Below are 15,862 nucleotides of genomic sequence, written 5' to 3' on the forward strand. Positions count from 1 at the left end.
CTGCATTAACTTCTCAGGTCAGGGAACACACAGATATCCCTTATGGCAACCGATCAACATGAAGAAAAAAACAACTACTTTTCAGGGAGTTTTGAACACGTTTTATTATTCACCTTCATTCCTAATGGTACAAAATGCAGCAGGGGGAGGCAGGTCCAGACAGTCCTGTTTGAGAACCTGAGCTGGGCTGCAATGTAGCATAAATACAAGTGAGGCCCCTCACTGTCCCGTGATGCTCGCTTCCCAATTCAGTTACTCCATCTCTGTTGTGAAGATACGTTGTGGTTCTGCTGGTGGAGCACTGCTGTGTAATACCCACACTGAACGCTGCTTTCCTTCCCTACTGACATTTAACAAAGCTTTTAAGGTCTTCGAGGAATTTAATGTACTCCTGATGCTCCAGCGCAGTGCTGAGCTCAATTAACTCATCAGCAAAAGTGTTATCCACTCCTCGGTCAGCCAGGAAATCCATTAAGTGATCATACAGAGCCTGCAACAAGGAACAGAAAACAGCCTTAGCAGAGCACAGCTTCAAATCCTACTTAACTACTGCAATACAATTAGGCTTGTGGGCTCCCCCCTTGGTCCTCATAGACCTGGTGCTCCTGCTTGGTGCCAATACCTGCCACATCGCCTCCAACAGGTAACAGTGAGCAAATGATTCATGATGGAATACGAGTACAACGTAAATCAGCAGCTCTTACCCAGTCGAGGGAATCAGTATTGAGGGTGTAGTTGGTGTCCTTCCAATCTGATTCCCCGGTGGGCTGGAAGCTGACCTCCCTAATGGTGAAGATGTCACTTTCTTCCTCTCCCTCGTGGCCAACCTGAAATAGGCAATGAGACACAGGATGTATTAGCTGTAATTAGAGGGTACCATCAGCTGCTTCATCCTGCAGGTGGGAACACAACCCCCTTAATGCCACACATTGAGCTGATCAGAAGGTCAGGACATGAGCAGAAAGAAACCCATCCCATCAGTTTCCTTACAGAGATAAAACCTGTGTGAGGAGAAAAGAAGGAGGCAGCATTTTGTGCAGACACAGGAAACCCAGAGCACACAGCTCACCTCATCCTCGGGGTAATGGCAGTCAAGCACGAGGGTCTGCTTTGTATCATCCTTAATGACTTCCACAACGAAGTTCGGAGTCGATGTGATATCGGGCTGAAGGAGAGAAGCAGCCGATCAGTGCTGAGGGCTGAGCAGGAGCCAGCACAGCCACGAGGTGCCCGCAGTGCCCAGCAGGGGGTGGGGATGGTCCATGGGGGTCTCCCAGGGCCGTCCTGCTCTGTGTGTTCCCACTCCCAAAATCAGACTGAGCACACGGCAGCCCTTTGTGGTCCCCTGGCTCTGTGCTGTGCTCACCTCCTCCTGCTCGTCGTGTTTCTGCTCCTCCGGTGCTTCCTCATCCACAGCGGGCGGGATGCTGTTGTTGATGTTGAAGGTAACCGTGATCCTGCACAAAGGACACGAGTTAAACCATCACAGCCGGGAAGGCCCCGCTCGCATCGCTCCCGTTCGTTATTTCATTGCTCACTTTTCCCCGGCGACTTTGCGCACCAGCCTCGCCTCGGTGCCGTGCACCTCCAGCTCCCACCCGCCCGACACTTTGGGCAGCGCTTTGTGCTTCTGGATCTTCCGCTCCTCCTGGATCTCATCCGTCAGGAACTGAGCGAACGCTTTGTCCCCTGCGGGGGGAGAGAAACCGCTCAGCACCGGCACCACCCCCCGCATCCATCCCCCACCTCCATCACCACGTGCGGCTCCGTCCCGACTCACCCTCCGTGTGCAGCCCGCCGCAGCCGCAGGACACGCCGCCCGCAGTTCCCCGGCGCGGTCTGAGCAGCGCCGCCCTCCAGCCAACAACAACATCGCTCCGCTGCCACAGGGAACGAGCCGGGAGCGGCTGCGGGACGGACCAGAGCGAGCGGAGCGGGGACAGAGCGGGGCGGAACGAGGCGGCGGAACGAAGGGCTCGAGCGAGCAGCATGGCGAGAAACGGGACGAGGAGGAGGAGGAGAATGACCCGGACGGGATCGGGGCGCTTCCGGAGCTCCGCCCCTGGTAATGAGGGGAGGGAGCGAGACACAACGCGGAGTGACCTTGGGGGAGAGACCAGAAGGTTCCAAAGGAGGAGCCGGGCGGGGGGAGCCGCGCTGAGCAGCGCTCCGAGCGGACAGATGAGGCACCTCCATTCTAACAGTGAAACAGCACTTTGATTTTGCTCCTTGTATGTAGAAATTTATTTATTTGTCTTTATTTTCCATCAGTAAAACCTGCCCGGTACACAAACTGAACCATCAAAAAACAGCGAGTTTGCTGCAGGAGCTGCTGGGCTCGTTTCCTTCCAGCCCCATCCATTACAGCTCAATGTTAAACACCAGCACAAAGCAGGTCCCGTTTTACACAGCAGCTCTTAACACCACGATGGTTCAAAGCCACAGGTTGCCATGAGCGCCGCCTCTCACAGAGAAGCCATTTTCCTCCCAGTTTTACACCTGTTTGCGATGCAAAACCCCGCTGTCCCTGCACAGATCACAGCCCAGCCCCGCACTGAGCCCTGCATTGAGCCCTGTATTGAGCCCTGCACTGAGCCCTGTATCGAGCCCTGTATTGAGCCCTGCACTGAGCCCAGCACTGAGCCCTGCACTGAGCCCTGTATTGAGCCCTGCACTGAGCCCTGCATTGAGCCCTGCAGCCCCGCTCAGTTCTTGGCTGCTCTGAGTTTCCTGCGGAAATAGTCAGGTGCTGCATCATACAACCAGTCTGCATCCACCACGCACAGGTCCCGCATGTAGCACTTGTTGGTGTGCAGCAGCCCGTTGTAAACCACGCAGCAGGGTTTGCAGTGGAACAGCACGGACGAGGGGTGGATGGCCACGGGCTGGTGGGAGCTGACGGTGCTGTAGGTGCCGTCCGGCTGCAGCTCGGCCGCGTTCATGAAGAGGCTGTGAGCCAAACAGCGGCGGATGTTGGAGGTGTCGGAGCGGGACGACTCCATGGGCAGCGATAACTGCAGGGACACAGACACGAGGCAGCAGGTCACAGCGTGCAGCACAGACACGGGCATCCCAACACATCTAACACTGAGCACAGCTGAGCCAGGAAGCACAGAGCACTTCCCTGCACTCCCTTTGACGGCCTCAATCCATAAGACAGGGACCATAAGCCCTACAGCACTGAAGCACTGCCCCAGCTCCACTTGCAGGCTCTAAGAATCCCTCCTGCTTGTGTGAAGGCAGAGACGGGCTGTGCCTGGGTTGGATCCATGCCCTGCAGGGAAACCCGGCACACTCCTAAAGCTCCAATGGCACTGAGCCCATCCTACACACCCTCCATCATCAGGGGCCTGGATGAGCTGGAGGCCACAGCAGCAGGTGTCTGCATCTCTGCATCACTGTAATGCAACACAGCACTCACTGCCATTTGTTATTTGTTCCAATTGTATCAACCTGCGCTTGTCTGAAGGTGGGCAGCTGTTCCCAGTGTTCTCATGCTGAAGAACAAGTGTGTGCACACCAGTGGGGGAACAGCCCCCTGCAATGGGCTGCTGAGAGCAGGCAAGGTTATGTCCTAAATGCAGCTGGCCTGGATAACGCATTTTCTTGCTCCTTGATTTCTTGCAAAGGAAATAAATGAGGGGAGAAACAGAAGAAATAGAGAAATGCAGTACGACAACATGTTACCTTTACACAAATGTCCCTGAGCTGAGCTCTCACGTCTGACACGAGCATCATGTTCCTGCCGTTGACAAAGTTCTCCTTGCACCATTCCTGCAGCACAGATACCAGCAGTTACAAGGGGCTGCTCCTTCAGGAAGCACAGCTGGATGCCAGGCAAAGGAGCATCCTCCAAACACACTCTGCTACTCCTCATTACTCCCCCCTCTCCTCCCTCCCACCAACAAACCACCTGCTGTTCTCCTCCCACTCTGAGCTGCTCTGAAGGTCACTGCCAGCTACACAACAGTCCTTGATGTCCCACAGGTGGCAAAAGCAAATTACATGAGAGGAACAAATGTTGCAGAGAATGGGATACGCTACTCTATAAATCAACTGGAGGAATCCATAGAGAAGCATAAATAAAGTCTGGTTTTAAACATGGGACACATGCAGGTATTTAGCATCAAGTCCCAGCACCCTCTCACTGCTGCATTTCCAGCTGCAACCAGGCAGGGAAGAGACGTGGCTCTGATTCCAGAGCTGGTCTCACACAACTTTGGTGACTGGGTCTGCCAGCACCTTCTGGGGAAACCTCTGGCACTGGATCAGCTTTCTCTGTTACCCCTCTGTAAAGCAGGAGCAAGATCTCTGTTCTCACAGGTGCTTTGGTAGGATGCACCAACTGCAAAGGATGCAGCTGCCCCTGCTGTAAGCCAGAAGGATTCCTGGAATCCTCAGAGCATCCCACCTTGTTGCCACTGACGTTTTTGAAGGCTCTGTACACATTGAGCAGGGTGAGGTGATCCCCCTCACTGGAGATAAATTTCTTCCTGACAGATTGCACTTCATCCCGCCGGGCTGGAGGGTTGTAAAGGACACTGTCCACTGAGAGCAGCGATACGATGGTCAGAATCTCTTCTGTGCAATGGAACTTTGGGGACAGGAGGATGGTCTGTAAAGAAGAAAATGGATTTCTGGTTGAGCAAATACAGTCCAGGGGGGAAGGGCTCCCTGTGCAACTTCACCAGGTGCTGATTAAGGCAATTTCATACACATTTGGGCTTAGGGACAACTGTAAGTCCTCCTATAGAACTACTGAGCACCTTTAAGAGGATTCACTTCAGATACAACACAAACATGGTGCCCAAACTCCATTCCTGTATCAAATACATCCCAAAACTGTCAAATCATGCTACAGACAGTCCCAGAAATGGCAGAGAATCAACCTGGTTTCAGCTTCAGATGTGCCAGAGAAAATAAAACAACTTCTAATCATCTCCTTTAAACAAACAAATAAATGATGGGCAAACCAGCACAGCTGCTGTAAAGAAAGCTGTGCTTCTTTAGTGTGCTGCAATATAGTGGTACAGCTGCAGTCACCCCAAATTCTAGACCTTGTTTTAGGAGCTTGAAAGAAAAATGTGAAAGGTGCTGGGAAAAGCAGGTGAAGTAAAAGCCGATAATTGTTCTGCAGCTCTTACTTTAGAGAACTTTGGTTCCAGTGGGAAGGCCGCCATCTTCCTTCCCAGGGGAGTCAGGACAAGCTGATCTTCCTTTTGCTCCACAGCCCCCAGCAGGTCCAGCTGCTCAATGGCTGCTTGAATAGCATCTGTCAAAACAAGGTTTGGGCTGTGACATCAACACTCCTGCCAGCACCAACTGGAGGGACCAGCAGCAAATATCACTGCTCTTTCCTCAGACCAGAGGGACAATACTTTCAGTCTGTCAATTCAGAGAAATGAATGCCCCAAGCAATGATGTATCCCACTTTGTCCAATAGAACAAGTCATCTTTTCCAATTTACACAGCGAGAAAACAAGCAAAACTAAAGCCGCTATCTCTTGCTTTGAGCAGAAGTCGTGTGAGATTCTCTATGGCTTTCCCTGGCACAGTTCTATGATCAAAAGGTGCTCACTGCTCTGTTTGGAAGCTGAGCTCTCCATCTTTCTGCTGTAACCATTACTTGTAAGCAATTCCATACGGAATAAGTTAGCACTTACCAGGAGATGGTTTGGACATGAAGTCAAAGGTGAGTATGTTGGGAATCCTCAGGGCCAAGAGCTGAAGCAACACACTGGCCAAGTTACACCTGCATAGGCAGAAAAAGACAACTGAGATTATTTCACCTTATAGGCAGATAACAGCATCAAACATCCAAAACTCTGAAGAAATCAGAGTCCTCAGATCTGTGCTCTAACTTGAAAGAGACAATTCCATGACTTCCTGAATGGGCAGGCCCTGGAGCCTCATGTAAGGCCAAGCACCCACCCCACTGATGGGACTCTCAAGTATTTTGCCAGCTGCCCCAATGGACAACATGGAGATGACTCCTGGTGGCACACCCTGCATTATCTTAGCACAAAAGTGGGGGAGGTAATAATAGGCTGCTAGTTCTGACTGAAAGGAGAAACCCCCTGACCAGACCTCTCAGTTCTTTGACACTAATAGTTTCACCACATGTTCTCACCTCTGTATCTCAGGTATTGTCATTTTGTCAAACTTCTCAAACTCATCCTCCGTGTACAGCCGGTAGCAGACCCCGCTGTCCTCTCGCCCTGCTCTCCCTGTCCGTTGCCAGGCCTGGGCCTTTGACACTCGCTGGACTGCCAACACTTCCAGACCAATTTCTAAGTATGGAAAAGCACCATTTCTGTCAATGACGGCATAATACAGGGCCTTGAAAAACATAAACTTGTTAACAAAAAACCCCAGGAGTTTCCTGTCCAACTACTGTACACGTCTGAAACCTGGGACGTTAATTTAGACAGCGCAGAGGGCGTTTTATACCAGCTGCCAATGGGACACATTGCTTCAAAAAACACAAACTTCTACAACAGCATTTCTATTGTTCCTTAACGTTCCTCACCAGGGTTGTACTTCTTTGCTTTGACCATGCCTGTGTCCACAACATACTTTATACCCGAAATGGTGATGGAGGTTTCTGCGATGTTGGTGGAGAGGATCACTTTGCGGCAGCCCTACGAGGAAGAGCAAACTGCAGCAGTCAGAAGCCATCTCAGATTAGCTGCAGAAGACAAACAGCACTGCCAACATGGGTCAAGCCTTCATACTATTACAGCGTGTTACAATCATGTATTGTTTGCTATACAAGATTTTAAGTCCTGAAATTCGATGTGTTTTTTTCCAAACATTCACACAATCAAACAGACAAACTGACTCTGATCGTCCATTACGTTCACTCACCTTGGGGGCAGCCTGAAAGACTCGGAGTTGTTGAGAGTAGGGCAGAGAAGCATAAAGAGGCATCACCGTCATCTGCGGGCAGCCATCAGGGAGATGCTTGGCAATGTCTCGACAGGTTTTGGTCATTGCTTCGATGTCTTCCTGACCCGTTAGAAACACGAGGATGTCCTGAGAAGAGGGAGCTTCCTGGAGCCAGAGGGAAAAACACAGGAGAAGTTATGATGGATTTGACAGGGAGTGAGAGCTGAGCCTGTGATATCAGCAAGTCTTGCAATGTGTTGTCCTGTTAGCAAGTCAGCAAAGCATGTAGGACAGAAAAGACACATCCTGTGCAAGGTGTGGAACAGCCTTAAGATTCCAATGGATTCACCAATGGTGAAGGGTAAACAACATTTTACAGTGTTGGGTTGTAACAAGGATGGAGAAATCACTCAAATTTACATATCTGTCCAAAACATGCAAGGGAGAAAGCCTGCAAACACCTGGATACGAGTCAGTAAGCACAGAAAACTCAGGTGAGAGAAACATTACACTATGAATTAACACCAGAGAACTCTGCATAGCAAAGCCTTTGCCACAGTAACCCAATTACCCCCAGCTGACAATCTGCGGCACCAGGGAGGTGCAGACTTGATGAGATAACCATACCTGGTGGATCTGGAAGACTGACACCAGTGCTGCTTGGAGGTAATCGCTCTGAGGCTGTTTGGTGTAGAAGACCTGAATGGGATGTTGCCTGCCTTCTAAATAGAGAACAGGAGCTCCATTGAAGTACTGGGAGAACTGATCGACGTCCATCGTAGCTGACATGACAATCACCTACAGTGTGAGCATAAAATGGGTCAGCACATTAGTTCACATCCAGCAGGGGACTTATGGCCAGGACTAACCACTAGCCAACTTCCCAAGGCTGCAATGCAGACTCGGAACAGCAGAAAGCACACAGAGTTTGGGACGGTTCTTTGCTTGTGTAATACCAAAGCTGATGGCTTTAACAAGTGTGATACGCTGGTATGAGAAAATGAGTGAGAAGGCACAATAAAATTCTTTTTGGACATTTAATAAACAGAGCTGAGCATCCACAAAGCGAGGCTGCGCATCAGCCTGTTGAACAGACTGCAAGGATCATACCAGCAAGCAGGAATCATGCCTTCCCCATCAAAACCAAGGTGCATTCACGCAGCTCGGTGTATACTTGCACACTCCAAATCATGACCTGACACGTATGTCCCAGTACAAGCATATCGTAACAGCTGCACTAACAGAGAGAAAGCTCCTGTCTCCAAGACACTCTCAGCAACACACTGTAATTTGGCCACCCTGAACTATTCAGATTTAAAGGGATTCTTTAGGAAAGGAAAACACACAAGGCTAATGTTTGAAACACACTGTAAATTCCAGGTGTTGCTCATAAGGCACAGAGTCCCAGCCCCATCCCTGCCATCCCAGCTGAACGCACCTTTAGGGGCAGTTTGCCCAACTCTTTCCTTTTCTTTTGGGCAGCTTTCACCACTCCAAAGAGCACATCAGTATGGATCGTCCTCTCATGGGCTTCATCCAGGATGACAACGCTGTATTTCCGCAGGATGGGATCCCCAATGGCTTCACGAAGCAACATGCCATCCGTCAAAAACTTGATCCTAGTTTCATCAGACGTCAGGTCATCGAAGCGCACGGTGTAGCCAACCTAAGGAACAGATCATGACAGAAGATTTACTTTTCTCACTGCTGTTGTACCACAAAGGAGAACTACATAGTGCCACCAGCAGCCAGGCCGATGTGACACCCAAAGGGAGCTCCCAACACTGTAGCCCATTAGATTTTTCCTATTAACAGAACTCAAATAATCACCACGTAAAGAACTACAGTCAAACATGGGTTTCCCTGAGCCACAAAAGAAGCAGAAAGCCATTTTCCCCATTCAAGCATATTACTGAGGACCCTTAGGACTCAATTTTTTACCTTATCCATTCAATTAACCACACTGCAGCACTAAAACAGCTCCCTAAAGGCCCTGGGAAGGCACGTACCAGTTTCCCCAGCTCCGTCCTCTTTTCATCTGACACTCTGGTCGCTAAGGATATGGCTGCTACTCTGCGAGGCTGTGTCACAGCAATGATGCCCTGGCGGCCGATTCCTGCTTCGTAGAGGTACTGAGGGATCTGAGTGGTCTTTCCTGAGCCTGTTTCTCCTGCAGAACATCAAGGGAACAGAATCAGAACCGCAGGGATCGGAAGAGACCTCTAGGAATCGTGAAGTCCAACTCCCTGCTGCAGCCAGGCCCCTCGGTCGCTCGTTGTATGGGCGATGCTCCAGGCCCCATCATCTTTTGTAGCTGGATTCTCTCTAGGAGACCCTCGTTTTTTTTCAGCTGAGGAGCTCAGAACCGGGCAGAGAACATAGAAAACCCTGTTTTCCCATAGAGATCACCTTCAAACTAAAGGTCCCAACTCGTTTCTTACGGCAGCTCCCTCATGGCCGACACCTCACCTCACCTCACCACACAGCAGTCACCTCAGCACCGCATCCCTCCCTCCCCGGCCGCTCACCGATGAGCACGGCGCACTCCAGGCCCCGCAGCTGGCTGAGCAGCGGCCCCCGAGCCTGGAAGATGGGCAGATCGCGGCGCTGAGAGGCGGCTGGGGGCTGCGGGAGCCGGCGGGGAGCGGCGGGGGAGCCGGGCAGCATGGCGGCAACGCACCGTCAGCCGCCACACAGGGGCCGCCCGGCCGCCATCTTGTGGTGCCCGCCTACATACAGCGCGATGAGGGCGGGGCGATGGCTGAGAGGAGCCGCTATTCCATCTCTGCCTTCAGAATATAGGGCGATCATACTAATATTAACCAAAGAATCCAGAAAACGTTTTATTCAACTCATTATATGAGATATTTGAGCAGCTCCAGCTCCACACAGACCCTCTTTCCTGGTGCTCTGAGGAACGTGTGGACCCATGGAACCAAGCAGTCACAGCCTGTACCTGTATTCACACACAGCTACGTCCCAATAACACTACATTATGTTCAATCACATTATGTTCAATCGTGTATTTCTGACACTTCAAACAAGACCAGAGACATCATCATCTCAGACTAAAAACATTCACCACTGAAACAGGGACTTGTACTCTCACCCATCTTGAAGCTGTTTTATCCAAGAATAAAAAAGGAGTTTAAAAAAGGCTTTTTTTTTTGTTTTGTCCCCTGTAAAGTTCCCCATATCTTTTCCTGTATCAAATAACTTGGAAAAAAATGCTTTAGAAATCACTTCAAACAAGTACTCGTGGTCTTGTTAACCCAAGTTATGTAAATGGTTTCCAGTTTTAGGGTTTTTGGCTCCACTGGATTAACATTTGCATTCCCAGCACAATAAATTCCCTGGCTAAGGAAGACACTGGTAGCCTGGAAGTGTCTTGGATTAGACTTGCCATTTCATAAAGTGCTTGTATTCGAAACCATAGAGCTGATGAATGGTGTTCTTTCTGCGATGGAGAACGAGGGATTCCCCAGGACAGAACTCCAGGTTCATCTCTCCCAGCCGTTGCTGGGTTTTGGCACAGCCATCTCATTAGCCTCCAAGACGTTGACCTTCTCCCCATGCAAACCCCCCCGGCCGTTCTTCTGGTAAGGGATTGTAATTGGGATCATCTTCTGGTGTATCAAATATTGCTTTCCTGGAAAGCAGAAAGACACATTTAATAATGAAATCCAGACCACTCCAATTCCACACACATACATCAACAGAGTCGGAGCAGTGCTCAGTAATATAAACAACACCACCTCCTGCCAAAGTTGTGAAATTAGGATGTTTATCAGACAAAAAATAGCTGTATTTCACTTAATAGTTATCCTGTTCATACACAGCTGGATTCTTATTCCTCACGTGCACTTTTGGTGCCACCAACAGGCAGAAGTTGGTAAAGGCTACTAAGGATTAACAAATCAAGGACTACACAAACCCCTCAGCCCTTCCCCTAAATATGAAAGCTCCCACTCACACACTTGACACAATCCCCCCCCTTGTTTGGCAACACACAAGTCAGATACAGAAGTACAGACACAGCGCAGCTCTGACTCGAATTCCCTTGCTTACTAGAAGTCACTTAGTTTGAGTTATCCAGCATTTTCCACACAAGCACTGTTTCTTTATCTGTTCCAAACCAGAAAGCAATACTTACAGGACAGATGGTGTTCTCAGCAGCCTTCCACCACCAGGCTGATTGGGAAAGACGTCCTCTAAGAAAAAATATATATGCCCGACTGCAATGCCTAGTACATGAACAAATACCAAATGGTTACTTCCCAATCCATACTTCTTTACAGCTCACAGATACTTAACAAGAATTTTCAGGGGTAAAAAACAACCAAACATACTGTTCTTCACAGAAAATATAATGAAGTTTAGAAATACAAAACCCAATGAAACACACCTTATGAATCAACCTTAAGGGTTTGGTTTCTCCCCCCATGTTTCTTGCTCCATTAGCTTTATGATTCTTCAAGCTCCTTACCTAGGAGATCCACGATGATGGAGTTCCCCAAAAGCAGCGAAAAGCCCATCAGTACCCAAGGTAGAAACGGAGCTTGGAAGATGAGAAGCCCAAAGAAGTTCATACGGACGTAGGGATTCCTGCGGCTCCATACGTACACAAGCATTATTGTGAACGCCTGACCCAAGAAAACCAAGTTCACAAACAGGCCAAAGATCTCCAACGGGAAGTTAAAGAAAGTCACCAAATAATAGTTTGAGGTCAAGCAATAAGAATCAGACAGCTTGATCTATAACCCCACGCTTTTCATACAATTCTTCTTTCCCAGGGTCAAGTAAACCACGCTTATGGTCAATCAAATCCAGCACCTGTGGGCAGGATGCAGCACACCCAGAGCGTGAATAAACACTTAAAATTCAGCATGAAAACACTGAAGCAAAAGCATTTATGAGATAACCTAGGCATGATTATCCACCTGAGTAGTCCCCTCATCTACTTCCATAACTCTGTCAAGCAGCAAAAAGAAAGATCAGCCGAACATCTAATAGAAGTGACAGACACAAAGTCAAGCACTTAAAATACTACTGCTTCTCATGCTACAAGAAAAATGCTGTCATCTAATAACTAAGTGACATGACACTCAGACAGCATAGTCTGAGTTCTCTTTCATCTATCACCTGCTTCACTACAGTGTTTTGGAATAAAACCAGAAAGGATACAGTCATTAAGAGTCCTCCAAAAAGGAACATAAATACAAAATCTGCCGTCCGACCTCGAAAAGAACCTTCTTCAAGCATCCGGCAGTAACGGTATCTGAAGTCACAGGTCAGGGAAATGTGACAACAAATGAGTTTAGAGAAAGATCCAATGGGAAAAGGCTGCATTGATATGAACTGTGCATTGAAGCTCGTGCATCAGTTCAGTTCATTAACTGACTCATCCTGTGTGCCTCAGCAGAGTGGCCATAGAACACATAATACACAGTATAGTATAGAAAATATATATATAAATATAATATAGAAATATTACTAGGAATTTCCTCCTGGATTTCACATCCAAGCAGCTGCACATCCCCTGGAGGATCAGACTTGCACAACAGATTCACGACAGCACAGAAATAAATGGCAGAGTGCTTGATGTGCTACAGAGATCCTGCTGAGGCCCAGACCATCAGCTAACTTAGCATCAATGAACTCTTGTAACTTCATCATGGAGCAGAATTGAACCTTATCTGTCTGCACACAGAGCAATGACGGAGTCCTGCTTCCCAAGGAGGAAAAAAAACCCAAAAGGATACAAAAAGATCATGTTAAATAAAAAATTAAAGCCAACTGGTCCAAAGAACAAGTAGTTGGTGATTAACCGCCATACCTGGAAATGACACAAACGCAAAGTGTTTAGATGTGAGAATTTATTGCTACGTTCTAAATAGAAAGCAATAATGTGGTTAGGTCCTGGAACAGGCTGCCCAGGGAGGTTGTGGATGCCCCGTCCTTGGAGGTGTTCAAGGCCAGGTTGGACGGGGCCCTGGGCAACCTGATGTAGTAAAGGTGTATGTTTGGTGGCCCTGCCAGGCAGGGGGTTGGAACTACATGATCCTTGAGGTCCCTTCCAACCTGGGTCATTCTGTGATTCTGTGAGAGAAACCTCCTTTACAGCCGGTGGATTTACTAGCAGGGCTCAGAGGCACTGAACTGCTGCCTGCATTTATAACACAGGGCTGCAATGTGAAGTTACAGTCACTCACACACACACCAAATGACCTTAAAACCCCCCACACACACCAAGAACCACTTACTTGAAAGTGTTTAAATATCAACTCGGGATTGAAATACAGCTGGAAGGGCGTGATGAGCTCTAATTGCTGGAAGAGAACACAACGACTCAACGCACCGAACACACACAGACAATCCATCAGCATCGTGCTGTCAACAGCCGAACCGAACCGAACCGAACCACTCAGAGCTCACAGCTCCAGGGCAAGGGCTCGGTAACGGCTCAGATACACGCTACCTCAGGAGCTGGGGGGATGAGGGATAAGGGACGGGATGAGGGAAGGGATGAGGGACGGAACCCCCTCGCTGAGGGAACTCCCCGCTGAGGGTCCCCCCGCCTTCCCGTCCCCTCTTCCCCTCTCACCACAGCGGCCGTGGTGAGCACACAGGCCGTGGTGTACGCCCGCGTCACCGGCGGCACCTGCAGGTACTCCTGCCGGAAGGTCTGGTACGCCATCTTGGCTCCCCTGCGCTACTTCCGCTTCCGCCTCCGCTCCGCGCGCGCGCAAACATCCCCCACCCCTTCAGCCAATCGGCGGCTGAGCCGCTAACGACCCGCCCAGCCGCGCTGCGTCCTCATTGGCCGAGCGGACAGAGCGGCCACGCTAATTCGTCACACATTCCCCGCCTCCTTGAGCTGGAGCGTTCGATTGGCCAATGCCTGCATTCACGCTGCCACCTGATTGGCTGTCTCTCTGAGGGAGTTCGAAGCTGAGCGGGAAGTTGGGTCTGTGGAGATCGGGGCGGCTGAGGGGGCGGGAGGGACGGCGGGTGGAGCGGCCCGGACCTGTCCCGGTCCTGTCCCGGTTCTGTCCCGATCCTGACCCGATTTTAATCCCGATCCCGTCCCGTTCCTGTCCCATCCCTGCGGTGAGGGCTCGAGGTGCTCAATCAGCTCCACCCCGGCTCCCCACGTACCTCCAGGCCTTGAACATCCCCCCTCCGCCGCCATGTCGATCCGCCCCATGGCCTACGAGACTCAGTTCTTCGGGTTCACCCCCCAGACGTGCATGCTGCGCATCTACCTGGCGTTCCAGGATTACCTGTTCGAGATGATGGTGGTGGTGGAGAGCGTCATCCTGAAGAAGCTCGAGGCGCTGCCCGATGTCCGGATCAGCCGCTCCGAGATCCGTCAGAGCACGGAGAAGTTCCTGCACTTCATGAAGGCTCGTTTCGATCAGCTCTTTGAGAAGATGGAGGAGGTGCTGCTGCATCTGGTGCTCAGCATCCCCGACAACGTGCTGCTCCCCGAGGACAGGGTGCACCAGCAGTACCCCTACAGCCAGGAGGAGTTCCAAGCCCTGCAGGATGAGATCAACCAGCTGCAGCAGCAATGCAGGGCTGAGGTGGCCGCTGGGCAGGCGCTGCGTGCGGAGCTGGAGGAGCAGAAGGTCGTGCAGGCCGAGCTGGAGAAGGTTGTGCAGTGGTTTGATGGGCTGGAGAGCGTCTGCAGGGAGCACGGCACCGGGAACTTCAAAGAGAGCTTTGTGTTCCTGACACAGAACTGTAAGAAACTGCAGGACGTGCTGAGAGATGTTGAAGAGAAGAGCAAAAAGATCAAGAAACACGAACAGTTACTGTAATAGGAACCTCCAGAAGGCAGCAGCGAAAATTGAGGTGGCTCGTTTTGAATGATGGGGGTTTATCTTTCCAGAAGCATCTCCTGTGGTTCCTTCCTCACTTGGTCCTGCCAGCATCCACACCCAGTGCTGCTGGAGGGGGCTGTGTGGAGCTGTGTCAGCTGGCACCAACAAGCACGGACAGGAAAAGCCTGAGAAGCACAGCAACGATTGGGAATGAACTCTTGGCTGGATAACCTGACACCTTCGTGGGCCTTAATGTTAACTCTGAACAACTTTAGAACAAACAGAGCATCTCTCAGGTTATCTGAGCATGGAGGTGGCTGGTGTTTCAGCAGGTTTGTGCTGTGCTGCTCATCCAGCTGACACAGGAGGAAATGAGCAACTCGGTCACTTTCTCCTGCTTCACTCTGTGTTGATTTATTTTTATGGTCCGGTGTCTTTATTTCTTATTGAACAGTGAAGCTCATTTGATTAGTGCTTATCGGGTTTTGCTGTCTGAATGCTGTGGGGCTGATTGGTGTGCTGCAGTCATTGCAAGTCACTTAATGAAGCTGCTTCTCTCTGTACTTCATTCAAATCAGTCTGTGTGCAAAGCAGGTTATAACTCTCCTGTATAGGCTGATTTTCTTTTAGTAGTAATTAATTGGTATTTGAGCTAGATGCTTGAAAAAAACGTTAACCATTGCTGCAATAAAAGGTGCATTAAAAGCAGAAAGCACGTTTAGCAATTCATTCCTCCAGACCTTGTGAAGGTGGGGCACAGGAGCAGCTCAGAGCCCTGCAGTGCTCAGTGCTGATGTGAGCTCAGAGCCCTGCACTGCTCAGTGCTGATGTGAGCTCAGGGCCCTGCAGTGCTCAGTGCTGATGTGAGCTCAGGGCCCTGCAGCGCTCAGTGCTGATATGAGCTCAGAGCCCTGCAGTGCTCAGTGCTGATGTGAGCTCAGAGCCCTGCAGTGCTCAGTGCTGATGTGAGCTCAGAGCCCTGCAGTGCTCAGTGCTGATATGAGCTCAGAGCCCTGCAGTGCTCAGTGCTGATGTGAGCTCAGGGCCCTGCAGCGCTCAGTGCTGATATGAGCTCAGAGCCCTGCACTGCTCAGTGCTGATGTGAGCTCAGGGCCCTGCAGTGCTCAGTGCTGATGTGAGCTCAGAGC

General features: G+C 50.2%; 4 protein-coding genes across 7 annotated transcripts; 1 reads left to right on the forward strand and 3 right to left on the reverse strand.

The window, feature by feature from the left end:
• Positions 1 to 78: 78 nt before the first annotated feature.
• On the reverse strand, positions 79 to 2,012 carry C1QBP (complement C1q binding protein). Its single transcript, XM_015880722.3, has 6 exons — positions 1,781 to 2,012; positions 1,539 to 1,689; positions 1,367 to 1,457; positions 1,070 to 1,165; positions 705 to 827; positions 79 to 490 (listed from the first exon to the last, which is right to left on the reverse strand). Exons 1-6 carry the CDS (start codon positions 1,989 to 1,991, stop codon positions 341 to 343), a joined length of 822 nt encoding a protein of 273 aa, XP_015736208.2. The 5' UTR covers positions 1,992 to 2,012; the 3' UTR covers positions 79 to 340.
• Positions 2,013 to 2,220: 208 nt separating this feature from the next.
• On the reverse strand, positions 2,221 to 9,625 carry DHX33 (DEAH-box helicase 33). The gene is made up of 12 exons (XM_015880714.2): positions 9,417 to 9,625; positions 8,898 to 9,058; positions 8,327 to 8,554; positions 7,516 to 7,686; positions 6,868 to 7,053; positions 6,530 to 6,641; positions 6,131 to 6,290; positions 5,664 to 5,752; positions 5,145 to 5,272; positions 4,412 to 4,615; positions 3,688 to 3,774; positions 2,221 to 3,014 (listed from the first exon to the last, which is right to left on the reverse strand). The coding sequence occupies exons 1-12, from the start codon at positions 9,553 to 9,555 to the stop codon at positions 2,706 to 2,708; spliced, it is 1,974 nt and encodes a 657-aa protein (XP_015736200.2). The 5' UTR covers positions 9,556 to 9,625; the 3' UTR covers positions 2,221 to 2,705.
• A 93-nt stretch (positions 9,626 to 9,718) lies between these two features.
• DERL2 (derlin 2) lies at positions 9,719 to 13,614 on the reverse strand. Of its 4 annotated transcripts, none has more exons than XM_015880724.3 (7): positions 13,550 to 13,614; positions 13,152 to 13,217; positions 12,651 to 12,724; positions 12,073 to 12,166; positions 11,375 to 11,570; positions 11,042 to 11,132; positions 9,719 to 10,537 (listed from the first exon to the last, which is right to left on the reverse strand). In XM_015880724.3, exons 1-7 carry the CDS (start codon positions 13,583 to 13,585, stop codon positions 10,432 to 10,434), a joined length of 663 nt encoding a protein of 220 aa, XP_015736210.1. In that variant the 5' UTR covers positions 13,586 to 13,614; the 3' UTR covers positions 9,719 to 10,431. The 4 variants fall into 4 exon arrangements, with proteins under 4 accessions (XP_015736210.1, XP_015736209.1, XP_085377847.1 ...); XM_015880723.2 differs by having other exon boundaries at positions 13,493 to 13,614; XM_085521721.1 differs by lacking the exon at positions 12,651 to 12,724.
• Positions 13,615 to 13,773: 159 nt separating this feature from the next.
• MIS12 (MIS12 kinetochore complex component) lies at positions 13,774 to 15,426 on the forward strand. The gene has a single exon (XM_015880725.3). The coding sequence runs from the start codon at positions 14,079 to 14,081 to the stop codon at positions 14,709 to 14,711; it is 633 nt and encodes a 210-aa protein (XP_015736211.1). The 5' UTR covers positions 13,774 to 14,078; the 3' UTR covers positions 14,712 to 15,426.
• Positions 15,427 to 15,862: the final 436 nt, after the last annotated feature.

The sequence above is a fragment of the Coturnix japonica genome, chromosome 22 (assembly GCF_054131305.1).
Source record: "Coturnix japonica strain WE chromosome 22, WE-NBRP24, whole genome shotgun sequence".
Lineage (NCBI taxonomy): Eukaryota > Metazoa > Chordata > Aves > Galliformes > Phasianidae > Coturnix > Coturnix japonica.